Raw genomic sequence first — 14,340 nt, 5'->3', positions numbered from 1 at the left:
AATGGAATCACATAATACAGTACATATCCTACATCTGGTTTATTAAGATTATGTTTTCAAGGTGATGTTATAGCATCTATCAAATTTCAACCTTTTGGCTCTTGTGAATAATGTTGCTATGAATATTTGTGTGCAGATACCTGTTCAAGTAACTGCTTTCATTTTTTTCAGATACTTTCCCAGGGGTAGTGTATTCTTTCAGATATATACCTGCAGTCATGAGATAATTCTGTTTGACTTTCTTGAGGGACTGCCAAACTGGTTTTCACAGAGGCTGCATTATTTTACATTCCCACCAGCATTACACAAGGATTTAAATTTCTCCGAACCTTGTCAATACTTGCTTTCCAATTTTAAAACATCATAGGCATCCTGTAAGTGTGAAGTGGTACACTTCACATTTGTGTTCCTCTAATTTTTGTATTCCTAGACAACTGTTACGGAAGGAAAGTAAGTAGGGCAACCCTGGGCAAAGCATCCACATAGGAGTTTAGAGTCGGGCAAATGGGCTGATGCATCAGGTCCAGGCTGGGCCTTACCTTGCCTGTCCCTGTCTCATATTCACAAGAGACTGAAGGACTGGGGAAGCAAGGGAGGGAGGGATGGTTTCTCACCCTGGCACTGCAGGACTGAGCAACTATCACAGAATTGACTGAGCAGCAACAGCAAGATGACCTTGTTCCTCTAGAATGAGCCCGCCTAGAATTCCTGTTCTCTGAGTACACAAAGATTCCAGCACCTTGGGGCTGGGGATTTAGCTCAGCGGCAAAGCGCCTGCCTGGCAAGCACAAGGATGTGAGTTCGGTTCCTGGTACCGGAGAAAAAAACCAAAAAAAAAACAAAAACAGCACCTAGAACCTGAGAGCACGGTAGGAGTTCTGAAGCTGGGTGATGCCTGAGTCTAGAGTGTGTGATTTGATTCATAGTTCAGTGCTGGGATTAAGGCTGGGTGATTGCTGGATTAGTGCACTGATTGGATTGGCACCAGCCTAATCCCAGCAGCCTGGAGAGAGTATAAAAGGGGCAGAAAGATACTGTTAAGTTTCAGTTGATTCTGTTGTCTTTTGCCACCATGAAGTGTTGCCCCTCTGCCATGTGCCACGCCGCCTCACAGCCAGCTGATTATGGACTGAAACCTCCACAAACTGTGAGCTGAATAAACCTTTCTCCCCTGTTGTTTTGGGGTATGGGGTATTTTGTCTCAGCAATGAGAGAATAGTAACTAAGATGCCACACATAAATTTTGAGATTTGATATAATTTTTATTTGATAAATAGAAACAATTATTTCCCCAAAACAGATCACAAAATATAAAGCTGCAAAAGTTTTCTCTCATAGGGTGATCTATCTGAATTTCCAGGACTCATTATACATGTGAGTTAAGGTGATAAGCGCCATCCCTCCCGTAACACGCACCTTCATCCCCCAAGGACCAAATCAAGTGTTGCAAGAACTCCATCTCATGAAAGATATCTTCATGTTCTTCAAAATTCTTGTAGCTTTTTCTTTTTTTACTAGTAGGTCACTAGTATCATCACTATATATTCATATATGTCAGTATATTCACAAATATTTCACTGGTATTGTCATTGAGGGTTTTCTTCTGTGGGAGCTCAAGGACAGAGAATCAGTCATCCCACTCTCCCCAGCCCTGGGAAAGGGCCTGGTGCAGAGCCAACACCAGTCTTGCTTTGTTGGATGACTGACAGACCACACGCATAATCTTTGCCTGTGAAAACATCATCAGGGGCTGTGTTTCCCTTGCTTCTTTGCCCACCGTACTCCTCTTGTTCCAAGAAGCACTTGTAGAGCTTTGGAACAAGCATTGATCTCTACGCCAGGAAACCTTGCTTCTACCCTTGGCTCTGACAATTACATACTGGTAATTACAGGCAAGTGGCCAGGCGTGGTGGTGCACACCTGTAGTTCTAGCACTCAGGTGGCTGAGCAGGAGGATTACTGTGAGTTCGAGGCCAACCTGGGCTACATAGTGAGTCCAAGTCCAGCATGAACTACATAGCAAGATCCCTGTATCAAACAACACCCACCACCGCCACCCCACCGCCGCCCCACCACTGCTATACAACAAGTGACTTCATCTGTCCTGGCCAGGAGAAATAACTGCTCTCTAGCTCCATCAATTGGTAAACAGATGAACAGGGGGGCATGATAGGTATCATAGTTACGTTCTGTATAAAACGTGAACCTTGAGCAAGGTAGAGATGTAATTTTCTGTGAGGATTCCTCTGAGCCATGTCCTTAAACCCTTGGTCAAAATATTTGTCACACACACCCCCACAGCTATCCTGATGCCTAGAATCCATCCTTAGCACTTCATTTCTTTGAGATAATTTTTTTATTTTGCCAGGACTCCTATTTCAAATGCAAATACATCCCTTGCAGGAAAAGGGGAAACTTCTATCACAACCCTTGGGGGGACGGGTGGGCAGATCAAGCACTTGATAGGAGGGATCCTGTTCAAGAACTTGAATATATGAGGCAGGGTTGGGGGGGATAAAGGAGAGAGGCAGGCTCTTGTTCCTAAGAAAATACGAAGGTTCAAAGTGAGGAAGAGACACAAATCCAGAGAAAGAGATGGCTCTAGAGGGCTCTGTTCTCAGCTATGTGAGCCCAGGGATGTCTTTCCTCTGAGCCCTACTTTCGTCCTTTGTCAAAAGGCATGATAATGGTGGAGAATTAGTTATGGGACAGGGAATAACCAGCCAAGAGTAGGGACATAAGCTTTTCTTTGCCTCTTCACTGATTTTATAGCTCTGCTGAGTGCACAGCAACCTACATGCAAATGTCCCCCCAACTCCCTGGCCCTGCACGTAGGCTCCTTTGGCTTCTCCCAGCTTGAGCAGCCTCGGTCCCCAAACAGGGGACTCTTTGAGTGGTGCCATGAAAGGGAAGTTTGTGCGGCTCTTGGCATTGTGGGACGGGAGTCCCCTAGAATCAACACCCACTTGCTTCCTCCTCCCAGACAGCTTTCTCTGCTCCCTGTGGTTTATGAAAGGGGAACAAGTGGGGTGGCCTGCTGCTCCCCACTCCTCTTTCACACCTCTTTTCCCTGGGCTCCTGTCTCCAGCATGGAAGCCCTCTGAGCCCTCTGTTGCCTTCTGAGCCTTAGGACGAATACCACACGCTTTCCACTGGGTTATGTCCACTTCTCCATCCTTACACTTGAGTATGGACTAACTGTCCTCCAGGGCAATGAGCAGGCCGCCTCGCTTTCTTGGATGTTATGATGTACCTAGAATGGAGCTGCTCACTGATAGTGTACATCTGGGGAAAGGAAATGATTCATTCAAGCACTTGACAAACATCTGTATCTGACAGGGGTCGAAGTAGGCATCAGAGACACAGTGGATAGATCCTTGCAGTGCTTGGGAAAATGTTTCAGACTCCTTCCCTAAAAATATCAGCTCCAAAAGATATTATTGCCAATAGGAGTAGAGCAACAACAGCACAAGTGACAAGTCAGATATTGGAAGGGTGATTAAGATCTTTGGTAACCGACCTGGATTTGAATCCTGCCTTTGCTCTGTGGCCTCAGGCAAGTTGTACTCTCTCTGCCTCAGTTTCTGTTACCCATAAAACAGGCATAATTGTACTTATTAGGAAGATAATGGGAACAAGTACACATAAGTATTCGGGACAGTGCCTGGCCCGTAGTAATGATAATGCTAACAGTCACATTAATGCCAACAAGCCCAGGAGCCCAGGTTGGACATAGTGTTAGAAACCAGCTCACAAAATAGTGCAAGAAAGAAGGAAAAATATATATATATAAACAAGAAATGCCCCAAGCCCAGTCAGTCGTGTTTAGAATTTACTATCTACCCACTAACTTCTATTGGGACCCCAAAACCACACACACTGTCCAGCAGGATTAGTCAGACCTTCAGAGGATGTGGAGACATGCAAACAAAATAATGAGGCCGTTCCTTTGTGGTGTGGTGTGGTGTGGTGCAGGGACATGGCTCTGGAAAGGGCCCTGGCGAGGGACACAGAAGGCCAGGTGTCTAGCTCTGGCTCGGCCGTGTCACCCCGCAAGCCACTAAGCACCTAACGTCATTCCACAGTACTTGCTCTGCTTTCTTCCCTGGGGAGGTGCGGTTTGAAAGGAAGACTGGGAGAGTGTCTTGAAGACTGACACGCTGGCCGAACGGAAGGTGATACCATTCACTCCTAGCTTTGAGGAGAGGCACTGTCCTACAGCAGACCTAGCCCGTCCCTCCTTCCTGGGGCGGGGGTACTGTGTAGTCTAACCAATGCCAACTCTGAACAAACTCGTCCCTTCACTGTGGCTGCTTTGTGAACAAGAAACATTCACATCCCTGGAGGAAACTGTGGCAAGTGGCTTCAGTGTTCTCTTGGTATAAGTGCTCGAACATCACTGTCAGCCATGGCTGCAGCCAGAGGGCTTGCCAGTCCTTTTGGGGGGAAACATTGCCTCCTCAGACTCTGCCTGTAGAAATTTATCCTCCACAGTGCAACTCAAAGGATGCCTTTGCAAAAATGCTGAATGCCTGCTTATTTTGAACCAGACCTTCTGGGGCTTCCCAGAGGAATAAAGAGGACAGAGTCCAGTGGGAGCGGCCTGGCAATAAACAAATACTGAAATGCAGCGAGATGCGGCTAACATGGGCTTTACAAAGTATAAAGGCCATACAGCGCTCACCCTGCAAGGAAGGTGACTGATGATAATTCAACAAATGAGCGAAGTAACTTCAATTCAGGTACAGTACATGTTAGGAGGAAAATCAAATCAGTTAACAGGACAGAAAGTGGCCAGAAGTAGGTGGTCAGGGAAGCCTCTCTGAAGGGACATCGAGCCAAGAAAGGACTGAGAAGGCCCTGGCCGAGGAGGAGAGCGAGCCCTGTGCACGGCGGCTCTGGGGAACAGCGAAAATGTCAGCATCTTGAACGAGGCGAGAAGTGAGAGCCAGGCTGAGAGGAGAACATAATAAAATGTCACACTCTGCTTTTTCATTCAGCATTGTAAGAACATTCTCTCTGGGAAGCATGATGTGTAAACATTTTAATGACGATATTAAAAATAATAATATAAAAAGAAAAGGTTGCTTTCTACTTTTAAAAACTCATCACAGGACGTAGCACTCATGTAGGGTACACTCTGTGTTGGACGCACTGCCTGCTCAGGGCCAGCAGGAGGCATGGGGGCTGGGCTGGCCCCTCCTGCAGGTGTCCTCACGGCCACTTCTGGGTCCCTGTGGCCAAGCATCAAAGTGGCAAAAGACTAATTAGCCAAACCCCAGAGCCTGACGATATGTTCTATTTCTAACAGAGCATCTGAGCTCAGCAACCTCTCTGAGGCCTCCGCCACCCCTCCTTTGTATTAGCCTTTGACTCTCATGACTGCGTAAGAGAAAAGTGTGAACTCTCCAGGGGCCCGAGAGCACTTCCCTTGCCCGCCATCCGCATGAATGGGTGAAGCCAGCAAGGTCTTCTGGGAGGCTGCTGTCCTACTCCTCTCCCACCCTGGCTTCTGGTCCCAGCTTCGGCTTCTCCGGAAAGCCACTGACTGCACAGCTGTTCTCGGCCAACACTTCAGTCTTTGGGGCTGGAGCTGCAGGGTCTGCGGAATTCCTGTCCGTACTCGTGGATCCACTTGTTAGCCACTAGCAGACAGAGGAGGAAGGCTGCAGGCTGGGCAGGCGGGCAGCGGCAGGGCTGTGCACAGACTCACTCAGGGCGTGCAAGTGTCTCCTCAAATCCCGCACCCTGCCGGCCCACCCGCCCACCTTGGCCCGCCACACTGTGGACTCTAAGCTGTTTCTCCTAAAAAAAGTCCATGGTAAACTAACTTTCAAATGTTTGGGCACTAAGGTCACTCAGCCTTCATTCTAAAAGGCCATCTCTCCTGAAGCCACTCCTGAGTAACAAGAGAAATCGGAGTGGCTTCTCCTGACAGTGTCTGCCACCTCAGCATGCGAGCCCTCTTCAAATCCACTTCTGTCTACAGAGCTAAACGCTCTTGGCCACACACACTCCATACACATGTTCCCCTCACCCCACTTGTTTATGCTTCCTTGTTTGGCTGCCTCTGGCGGGGTGTACTAAACAAGCAGAGAGAGAGGGTTTCACAATGCTCTCCTTATAGCAGAGGGCAGGAAGAAACCCAGCACTGTAGTGCTCAGCTCTGCTCATGAAGCGGGCCTCTCTCCTCGCATCAATAAACCTCCACTAACACCTGCTCTGGGACAGGACCGCTGCTCTTTACAGGTCCCCAGTCTGCTGCAGCTGGGTAATCGGAGCAACTCAATGCAGTGCGGCACTATAATGAAACCGTAGGGGCGGGAGGTCTGTGCTGTTTCCACCCCGTCCCCAGTTTACTGCTTTCACTTCGCTGCGCCCTGTTCTGTAGTCCTGAGAGGCAGGCCTTACCCCACTTGTCTCCCACCAGGACTGGACAGCCGGCATGAAGTGTGTCTCCATCCCCCTCACCACTCCTGTGCAGGTTCCACCAAAACAGTGCTGCGTTCTGAAAACAAGAGGGCCCAGCCCCAGGGAGGGGCAGCGCACAATCTCAGCCGTTGGAAATCACATGAGTAAGGACGAATGCATGCATGTCATCAGGCAGGAAAACTCCATGCGGTTGGGGGCAAGGCATGCGTACACACAGAACGAGGTGGTGTGAGTTGCCATGCCTTCATTCATGCATAGGTCCCTGACTGTGAGCCTGCTCTGGCCGGCCTGGGGCATCGAGAGGCAAACTGCATCCAGTTCTGCTCTGCGGCAGCTCAGGAGAGACAGAGATAAAAGAGACCAAGATAGGACAGTGTGGAGAGCACTAGGAATAAGGTAAGCACAGGTGCTGTGGGACCACGGAGAAGAGATGCCCAACAGTCCCCACAAGGTGGGGCGTCCTACCCGTCACAAACCATCTAACAAATAGGGCCACAGTGTGCGGTGGTAATACCAGACTGTGGGGTTATCTTTGACTCTGAGAGTTAGAGAAGGCCGTTTTTATCCCTCCTCTCCGGCATCAGCTTGCAAGCACAGGCAGTGTGAAGCTTGCGGTGTTAGTTCTGTGCCCTCCGGCCTCTATTGTCTAGGCCAGGCACCACTCACCTTAACCACAGGCACGCTGAAGTTGGCATAGATGAAGGCCGTGGCTCCTCCTGCTTCCACTGAGCTCAGCTACGATGTCAGAGCAAGAAGCCAGAGTTCAAACAGCTGCCGAAATTCTACTCTGCCCTGTGCGCATTAACCTGACATCTGAGGTCATTTCAACATAGATTCCCTCTTGTGGCACCCTATTTCAAATCTGTGGGAAATCCCTGAAAGACAGTCATTCAGCTTCAGAGTTCAGGGAGCATCTGTAATGGCACTGGTGTTTGCCTGCAGGGCCACAAGAGGGCAAGATTTTGGAATTCCCTTTTTTGCCCTTCCAGCCAATGTTCTTACAGAGGGCTACAATAAGAAGATTTAAGCTTTTTGACTGAGACAGGAAAAGATACATTTTACATCATGACACAAGACACACTGCTGAAGTAAAAGTTTCACAAGATATTCTCACTACATGAGATACTCTGATATTTTCTATTTTATTTTATTCTAGTGTGGTTTTCTTAAATGCTGATCAGAGTTACTAAACTAATCTTACAACCAAGACTTACATCCATAAATCACTCAGATCCCCTTTAGGTAACCTAAACAGAACTTTCACCGCTGGTATAGTCTAGGGTTATGGATGCCTTCTTACTACGAAGATATTTTTCTGTCCAAAAAGTACATAATATCATAGACATAATTTAAAATACAAGAAAAGCATTAAAACAATAGACGTATTAATTATTTTACCATCCAGAAAGAAGCAGTTATCGTTCACATAGCAATAGTTGACACTTCATTGAACATTGACTATATTCTAGGCATTATATTAAGTCCTTATAAATTTATTATCTCTCTTTTCATAAGAACTCTATGAATTGGGAATGCTATTATTATTCACATTTTACAAATAAGGAAATCAAGCCACACAAACTTACTTTATAAAAGGTCATATAACTCTTCCATGACAGAGCCAGGATTTGAGCTGACCAGTGCTGTCCAGCTACTAAATCCCTGCTCGTAACTACTAAGCTATACTTTTGAACATTTAGGTTACTTCCAACTATTTATTAGTACAAACAACACTGCATTGAACATCTTAATGAATGAAAAATATTTTGTCATTTTACTTGCTTCTTTTGGGTCAAAAGTATATGCATAAATTGACTACTTGTGATATATACTGCTAAATTATTTCCTCATCAGTGACACAGGAGAACTACTCTTACCTCACCCTGCCTAGCACTGCCTGTGGGTTCACACTGTAATCTTGTGGCAATTGTTGCTGCATATTCACATTTGTTACAGAGCAAGAACTACAGGAGTTAGGAGGCCGGCGTTTGTTAGAGGAAACAGAAGTGACTCAGTGATTCAGAACCTGGAAACGGCAGCGGTAGTTTTCAGCATGCCTTTGCTTCTGTAACCCACTTGGAAGGCCAGTGGGAGCAACAATTCACTCCTTGTGTCCCAATAACGAACAAATTAAAGAACTCTGCTGTATAACACAAGGGCAACCTTGGCTTTCTTGAAATCTTTACCTGTGGTTTTACAATATTATGGAAAGGAATGTCGTCCCAAGAAGTTTAAAAAGAAAATCTGATTCTGCACGCAGCTAAGCTCATGAACAACCCATGGGCTGTGAGATAGGGGGAGGAGAGAGAACGCTCCCCTCTGAATACCTCCTAATAGTTTCTACTAGACTGATCTTAACCCAGCCTGAGCAGAAAATCACTAACCTGATTTCAACTCGATCCTCTGCACTTATTTTCTCTCTAAAATATTACTCTTGTTTCCCACAAACCTCAACGCTTGCCTCTAGAATTCTTGTGTTTGTTGGTTTTTACTCAACCTGAAGATGAAAGAATTGGGCATAAGTGAGCGCTGCCTAGGTCCCCAACTCTGATTCTCCCTGATGAGTCTTTCACTTGCGTGGTAGGACGCAGTGATAGAAACATTGTGTGAGACTTTCCCAAGTCATGTCCCCTAATATTATCTCCGCAGATCCTCATGGTAGCCCTGTGAGGGGGTGCAGAGCAAGAGAATGAGCTCACGTAACTGTAATTTGTGGTGTGGCCCCATAGTGAGCACCAGGATCAGATTAGGCTCCCTGACTCCAAAGCCAGAGTGCACTCCATTTCATTCAGATGTTTCAAAGCCAACCGCACGTGTATTTTCTCTGCTTCTCTCTCTGTCTGTCTCTCTGTCTTTTCTCTGTCTCTCTGTCTCTCTCTCACACACACACACACACACAGATTTGCCATTTAAAATTGCTGGACTCTTACATTCATGTTATCTACACTGTAGTAATTGGGCTTCCGTTACAGAGAACCAGCCACAGGAGATACTGGAGAGACAAAGAACAGAGAGATCTATTGTGCCCTGACATGCTCATATTCTTCAGTTGACTGCTACATTCGTCCCTGCCTGGGACTTCCCATGCCAGCTTGGGTAGCCAAGAGAGATGCAGCCAGCTGCACATCGGAGATGTGCTCTCTGCCTGAGCTGACTTAACAGTCCCTCCGTGCCTGGTCAGGATCACCACAGCTGCCGGGCCCCCTTGTAAGCGGCGGCCTCCGGTTCTGTGGGAAGCACACACTGGAATCGCCACAGTAAAATATGCAAAATGCTGGCCTGCTATTGCCCTTTCTCGACTACACTGCAGAGACCAGATACAGCCCTAAGGGAAGAGGGAGCACTAGGGAGGAGTGTCTAACAGCCCAATGGGCCAGCAAACAGGACTTCATTTTTAGTTGTTACTCAGAGCCCTTATAGTTAACATGTTTATCCTTCACTTAACAGGAATGAATCGCTTCTAACAATTTCTGAATTTCTCTTTAGGGTTCTCTGCGCTTTTTCTTGTACTCTGAGCCGCCTTATTTTCTCTCCAGCAGCTCCACAGTCTGTCTTACAGATCCATGCTTTTCAGTGCTGATTTGGCTGTCGTGCCTCAAACGGGAGACTCTTGTATCCTTTTCTTGAATCATTCAAGTCCCACGATCTCTTGGTTTTCAATGTAACCCCACTTCCCATCCTAATCCACTGCCCACACCGAGGTCAAATTTAGATCTATATACTCTGAGCTCTTTGAGGGTGGCAACAAAAAATGCTGTCTGAAATTCTAAAACCTCCTAGAAATTTTTGTGTTCAGTACCAGGTAAAATTATGTGTGAAATTGCTTTGAAAAACCATAAAATAAGATAGAGCTATGAATAGTCATTAAGTAATAATCCCTGGTCCCTCCAGAGCAAAACTCACGTAGATCATAAACGTTGCAACTCGGTTCCCAGACTTCATTCTGTACAAGGGGCTGCTTGGTGACTGAGATAAAAATAGAACATATTATTTTATACAGATGGTAACAGAGTGACAGGCAGGATTCCACCATTAATACAGGAAGGGGTAAAACAGGGCACCAAGATTGGGGCACAGCCCTGAGCACAGCCCCGAGCTGCCCTGAGTGGTGTGCGCATGTGCTCATCTTTGCTGGCAGGCATGCAACAGCTTTTATATCAGACCCTGACTTAGTAGATTCTCAGGTGAGTGAACTCTATACTAACTGTAACTACGTGTTGATAGTGAAATTACTGTAGGAGGGGCTAATTTCACCTCGTGGCTCTCTGTGAAACATACAGAATGTTACAGATAATTACTCTATAGAAGTACAAAGTCAGGGGATCAGAGTTCTCAATTATTTGCCAGAGACATGGTCTTTTTTCCTTGTCATGAACAATATGAAATATAATTTACATACCATAAAATGCACCTATTATAAAGAGTACTGTTTGATGCATTTTAGCAACTTTTAACAGTTATCCAACCTTTTTCACCATACAGGTTCAGAATAGTTCTATCTTCTGAAAACGTTTCTCATGCCTGTTTGCAATCAACTCCCCACAGCCCACTCATATACTTTGTAGATCTATCATTTCACCTTTTCTAGAAATTTTATATAAATAGGATACAAAAATGTAGCCTTTTGTGTCTGACTTCTTTCACTTGCATACGATTTTAAAGGTTCTTCTATGCTGCTGGATATGGCAGCTGTTCATTTGTTTTTATTGCAGAGTAGTTACCCATTGGGCAGATATGACAAAATTTGTTTATTAATTCACCTGTGGATGGGCTTGGACTATTTCTAATTCTTGTTTATGAAAAATAAAGTTACTATAAACCAGGTATGGTGGTGCACACTTGTAATCCCAGCAGCCTGGGAAGCTGAGGCAGGAGGTCATAAGATCAAGCCTAGCCTGGGCAACCTAGTGACTTAGCAAGACCTTTCTCAAAAAAACAAACATTTTTTTTAAAAAAAGGGATATTGATGCAGCTCAGTATGAAGGCCCTGGGTTCAATCCCCACTACCACTAAATTGATTAATTAATTGGTTGTTAAATAAATCTATAAACATTCATGTGCAAGTCTTTGTATGGACATATATTTACTTTTCTCTTCAGTAAAATGTCTTGGATTGAAATAACTAGATCACAGTGAGTGCACATTTAACTTTTTAGGAAATTGCTAAACTCTTCCAAAACGGCTCTCTGGTTTTACACTCCCATCAGCAGTGTGTGAGACTGCCAACTCCTCCCTGTCTTCACCAACACTTGGTATGATCTGTCTTTTTTATTTTAGCTATTCTAATAGGAGCACCATGCTATCTCATTGTGGTTTTAATTCATATTTCCCTAATGATGTTGAACATCTTTTTATCAAAATGCCTGGAGCAGGCATTTACTTATCTTTGAGGAGCCTATTTAACAATCTTTTTTGTTTTGTTTATCTTATTGCTGAGTTATAAAAGTTCTACAGATATTTAGGATACAAGCTTTTTATCAGATACATGTTTTACAAACATTTTCTCCTACATGATGATTTGTCTTTACATTTTACAATGGTGTTTTAAAAGCAAGGGATTTTAACTTTGATGTGGTTCTATTTTATCAATGTTTTATTCTTTTACAGATCACGCTTTGGTATCCTGTCTAATAAATCTGCCTAACCTGTGTTCATAAAGGTTTTTTGCTATGTTATCTTCAGGAAGTTTTATAGTCTTGCCTTTTATATTTAGGACTACGATCCATTTCACATTAATTCTCATATATGGTATGAGATAAGGTCATAAGTTATTATCACTATTTCACAGGTGGATTATTGCATTGTTTCAGCACCGTTTGTTGAAAAGACCATTTTGTCATCTTAACTGAATTTCCTTGGCACCCTGGTAAAAACAGCTGAGCATAAATGTGTGGTTTTTTCTGGATTCTGTGTTCTACTCCCCTGACCCAAGTGTCTGTCTTTACCCCGTACCACACTGCCTTAATTCCTGTAGCTTTATATTCAGCTTTGAAATCAGGTAGTCTGTGTCCTCTAACTTCTTTTCAAAGTTGTGTGGCTGCTCTCAGTCCTTTGCATTTCCATGTACATTTTAGGATCAGCTTATTAGCTTCTACAAAAATAAGCTACTTGGGTTGAATCTATACATCAGTTCTGAGGAAGTCTTTTTAATCGTCAAAAATCGTCTGCTACCGACAGCAAAGGCGGGCAGCTGAAGTCATGAGGAAAGGCGAAGGATTGGGGAAAGGCAGTTCTCACTGGGAAACCCCTGAACGAAGCGTTGCAGCCACATTCTTCCCTCACTAGCACACTCCGGACAGGGGGATAGTGGTAGACAAGACGGGCTATCATCAATCAGCAGAAAGCAAGGCTTTCAGATATTCCTGAAACAAGCCCCGCTGCCCTAAGACTTCCCTGAGTATTCACTGAGAGCCCTAGGAGAGCTCTGGCTCAAAGAAATGAATACTGTCCCAGCTTCCCATCGCAGGAGGCTGGCCTTGACCCATTACCGTGGCATGGTCGAAGTGAGGTTCATAATGCCCTCCAATCCCATAGTTCACCACCTGGAGATACTCTGCATAGGGAGGCCGGACATCCAGGCCTGTGAGGGCAGCAATGCGGTGGTCAAGGGTCACTAGCATTGGGTCAACAGTGTCCTTCAGCCAGGCACTAAAACACATCACAGATTGCAGCATCAGTGATCTGATCCTGAAAATGACTACATGATTTCTGTGAATGAATGAATGAATGAATGAATGAATGACACATGTCAAGTAACTGAGGAAGGAAGGAAGGGCAGGGGCAGGGTCGGGGAGTGAAGGAAGAAGAAAGGCAGCCACGAACGTCTGATCACCTCCTCATCTCTCACGTTAGGTCTGTCCAGTGTGCTTTGCCCTCTATCTCAACATTCATGTTCATTCCACAAACACTCTCTGAGCCCCATGGGTGCTAAGGCTACCAAGTGAAGGTTCACAGCCCCAGGACTGTGATACAAAGAGGAAGACAACAAAACCGTGCCCTTAAAACCACTATGTTGCACAGACATCTACGAAAGAGGGAGCTGGGTGCAATGGCGGACGCTTAGGATTTGAAGTCAGAAGTCTGCTGGGCATAGTGGTACACGCTTGTGGTCCCAGCTACTCAGGAGGGCGGGGCAGAAGGATCACTCTATCCTAGGAGTTTGAGACCAACCTGGGCAACATAGCAAGATCCCATTTCAATGAGGGAGAGGGGCTGGGATTAAAGTTATAAAACCAATCCCTGATCCTCTGTGTGATCCTAAATCAGATTTTGTTTATTTGTTTGTTTGAGCACTGGGGATTAAACTCAGAGCTTTTGCACTGAGCTACATCTCAAGTCCTCTTTTAAATTTTTTTATTTTGAGACAAGGTCTCACTAAGTTGCCCAGCTTGGGCTTGAACTTGGAATCCTTCTGACTCAGCCTCCCCAGAGTGCTAGGATTACAAGTGTACACCGCTGTCCCCAGCTCTGAATCAGGTATTTGAGCTGTAAGGGTCAGTGTGCTCATCTATAAATGGAGACAACAATAGTATCTACTTTGTTGACCGGTGAAGACTGTGAGAGGAACCCTTAGGAACATGTTTTGTAAGCTACGATGTATTTGTGATTACTGTGAAAGCCAGGAGAATCTGCTCCTTGGCTCTGCCCCAAGATGAACCAGGACAGGTCAAAAGCCACAAAACTTAGCTCAGTCTCTTCTGAATATCTTGTTGAGGTTCTGACAAAGGAGAATGTTTAGAATCAGAATTTAAATGCCTGGGAAACAAGGACAAGCTTCCCAAGCAAAGCCAGTGAGCCTCCTGGGGTGAACATAAGGGTTCTGAGGGAAGAGCCTTCCTGTGATAGTGAAACCACTCCTTTGTTCTTTAAATGACGGATTCCTTTGTTCATTCTTCCATACAGAGTGTG

General features: G+C 45.3%; 1 protein-coding gene across 1 annotated transcript in view; it reads right to left on the bottom strand.

Annotated features, from left to right (window-relative positions):
* Positions 1 to 1,965: 1,965 nt before the first annotated feature.
* P4ha3 (prolyl 4-hydroxylase, alpha polypeptide III) overlaps positions 1,966 to 14,340 on the bottom strand; it is a gene marked incomplete at its 5' end in the record, with an annotated part of 32,053 nt that continues 19,678 nt past the window's right edge. Inside the window, 5 exon segments of the mRNA XM_005380452.2 lie at positions 1,966 to 5,645; positions 6,412 to 6,508; positions 7,099 to 7,167; positions 10,336 to 10,398; positions 12,921 to 13,080. Coding sequence (XP_005380509.2) covers positions 5,575 to 5,645; positions 6,412 to 6,508; positions 7,099 to 7,167; positions 10,336 to 10,398; positions 12,921 to 13,080 — 460 coding nt within the window.

The sequence above is a fragment of the Chinchilla lanigera genome, unplaced genomic scaffold, assembly GCF_000276665.1.
Source record: "Chinchilla lanigera isolate Chin_1 unplaced genomic scaffold, ChiLan1.0 scaffold00013, whole genome shotgun sequence".
NCBI classification, from domain to species: Eukaryota; Metazoa; Chordata; class Mammalia; order Rodentia; family Chinchillidae; genus Chinchilla; species Chinchilla lanigera.
Note: the sequence above shows the minus strand (reverse complement) of the source record. Positions and strands in the feature narration are given on the sequence as shown.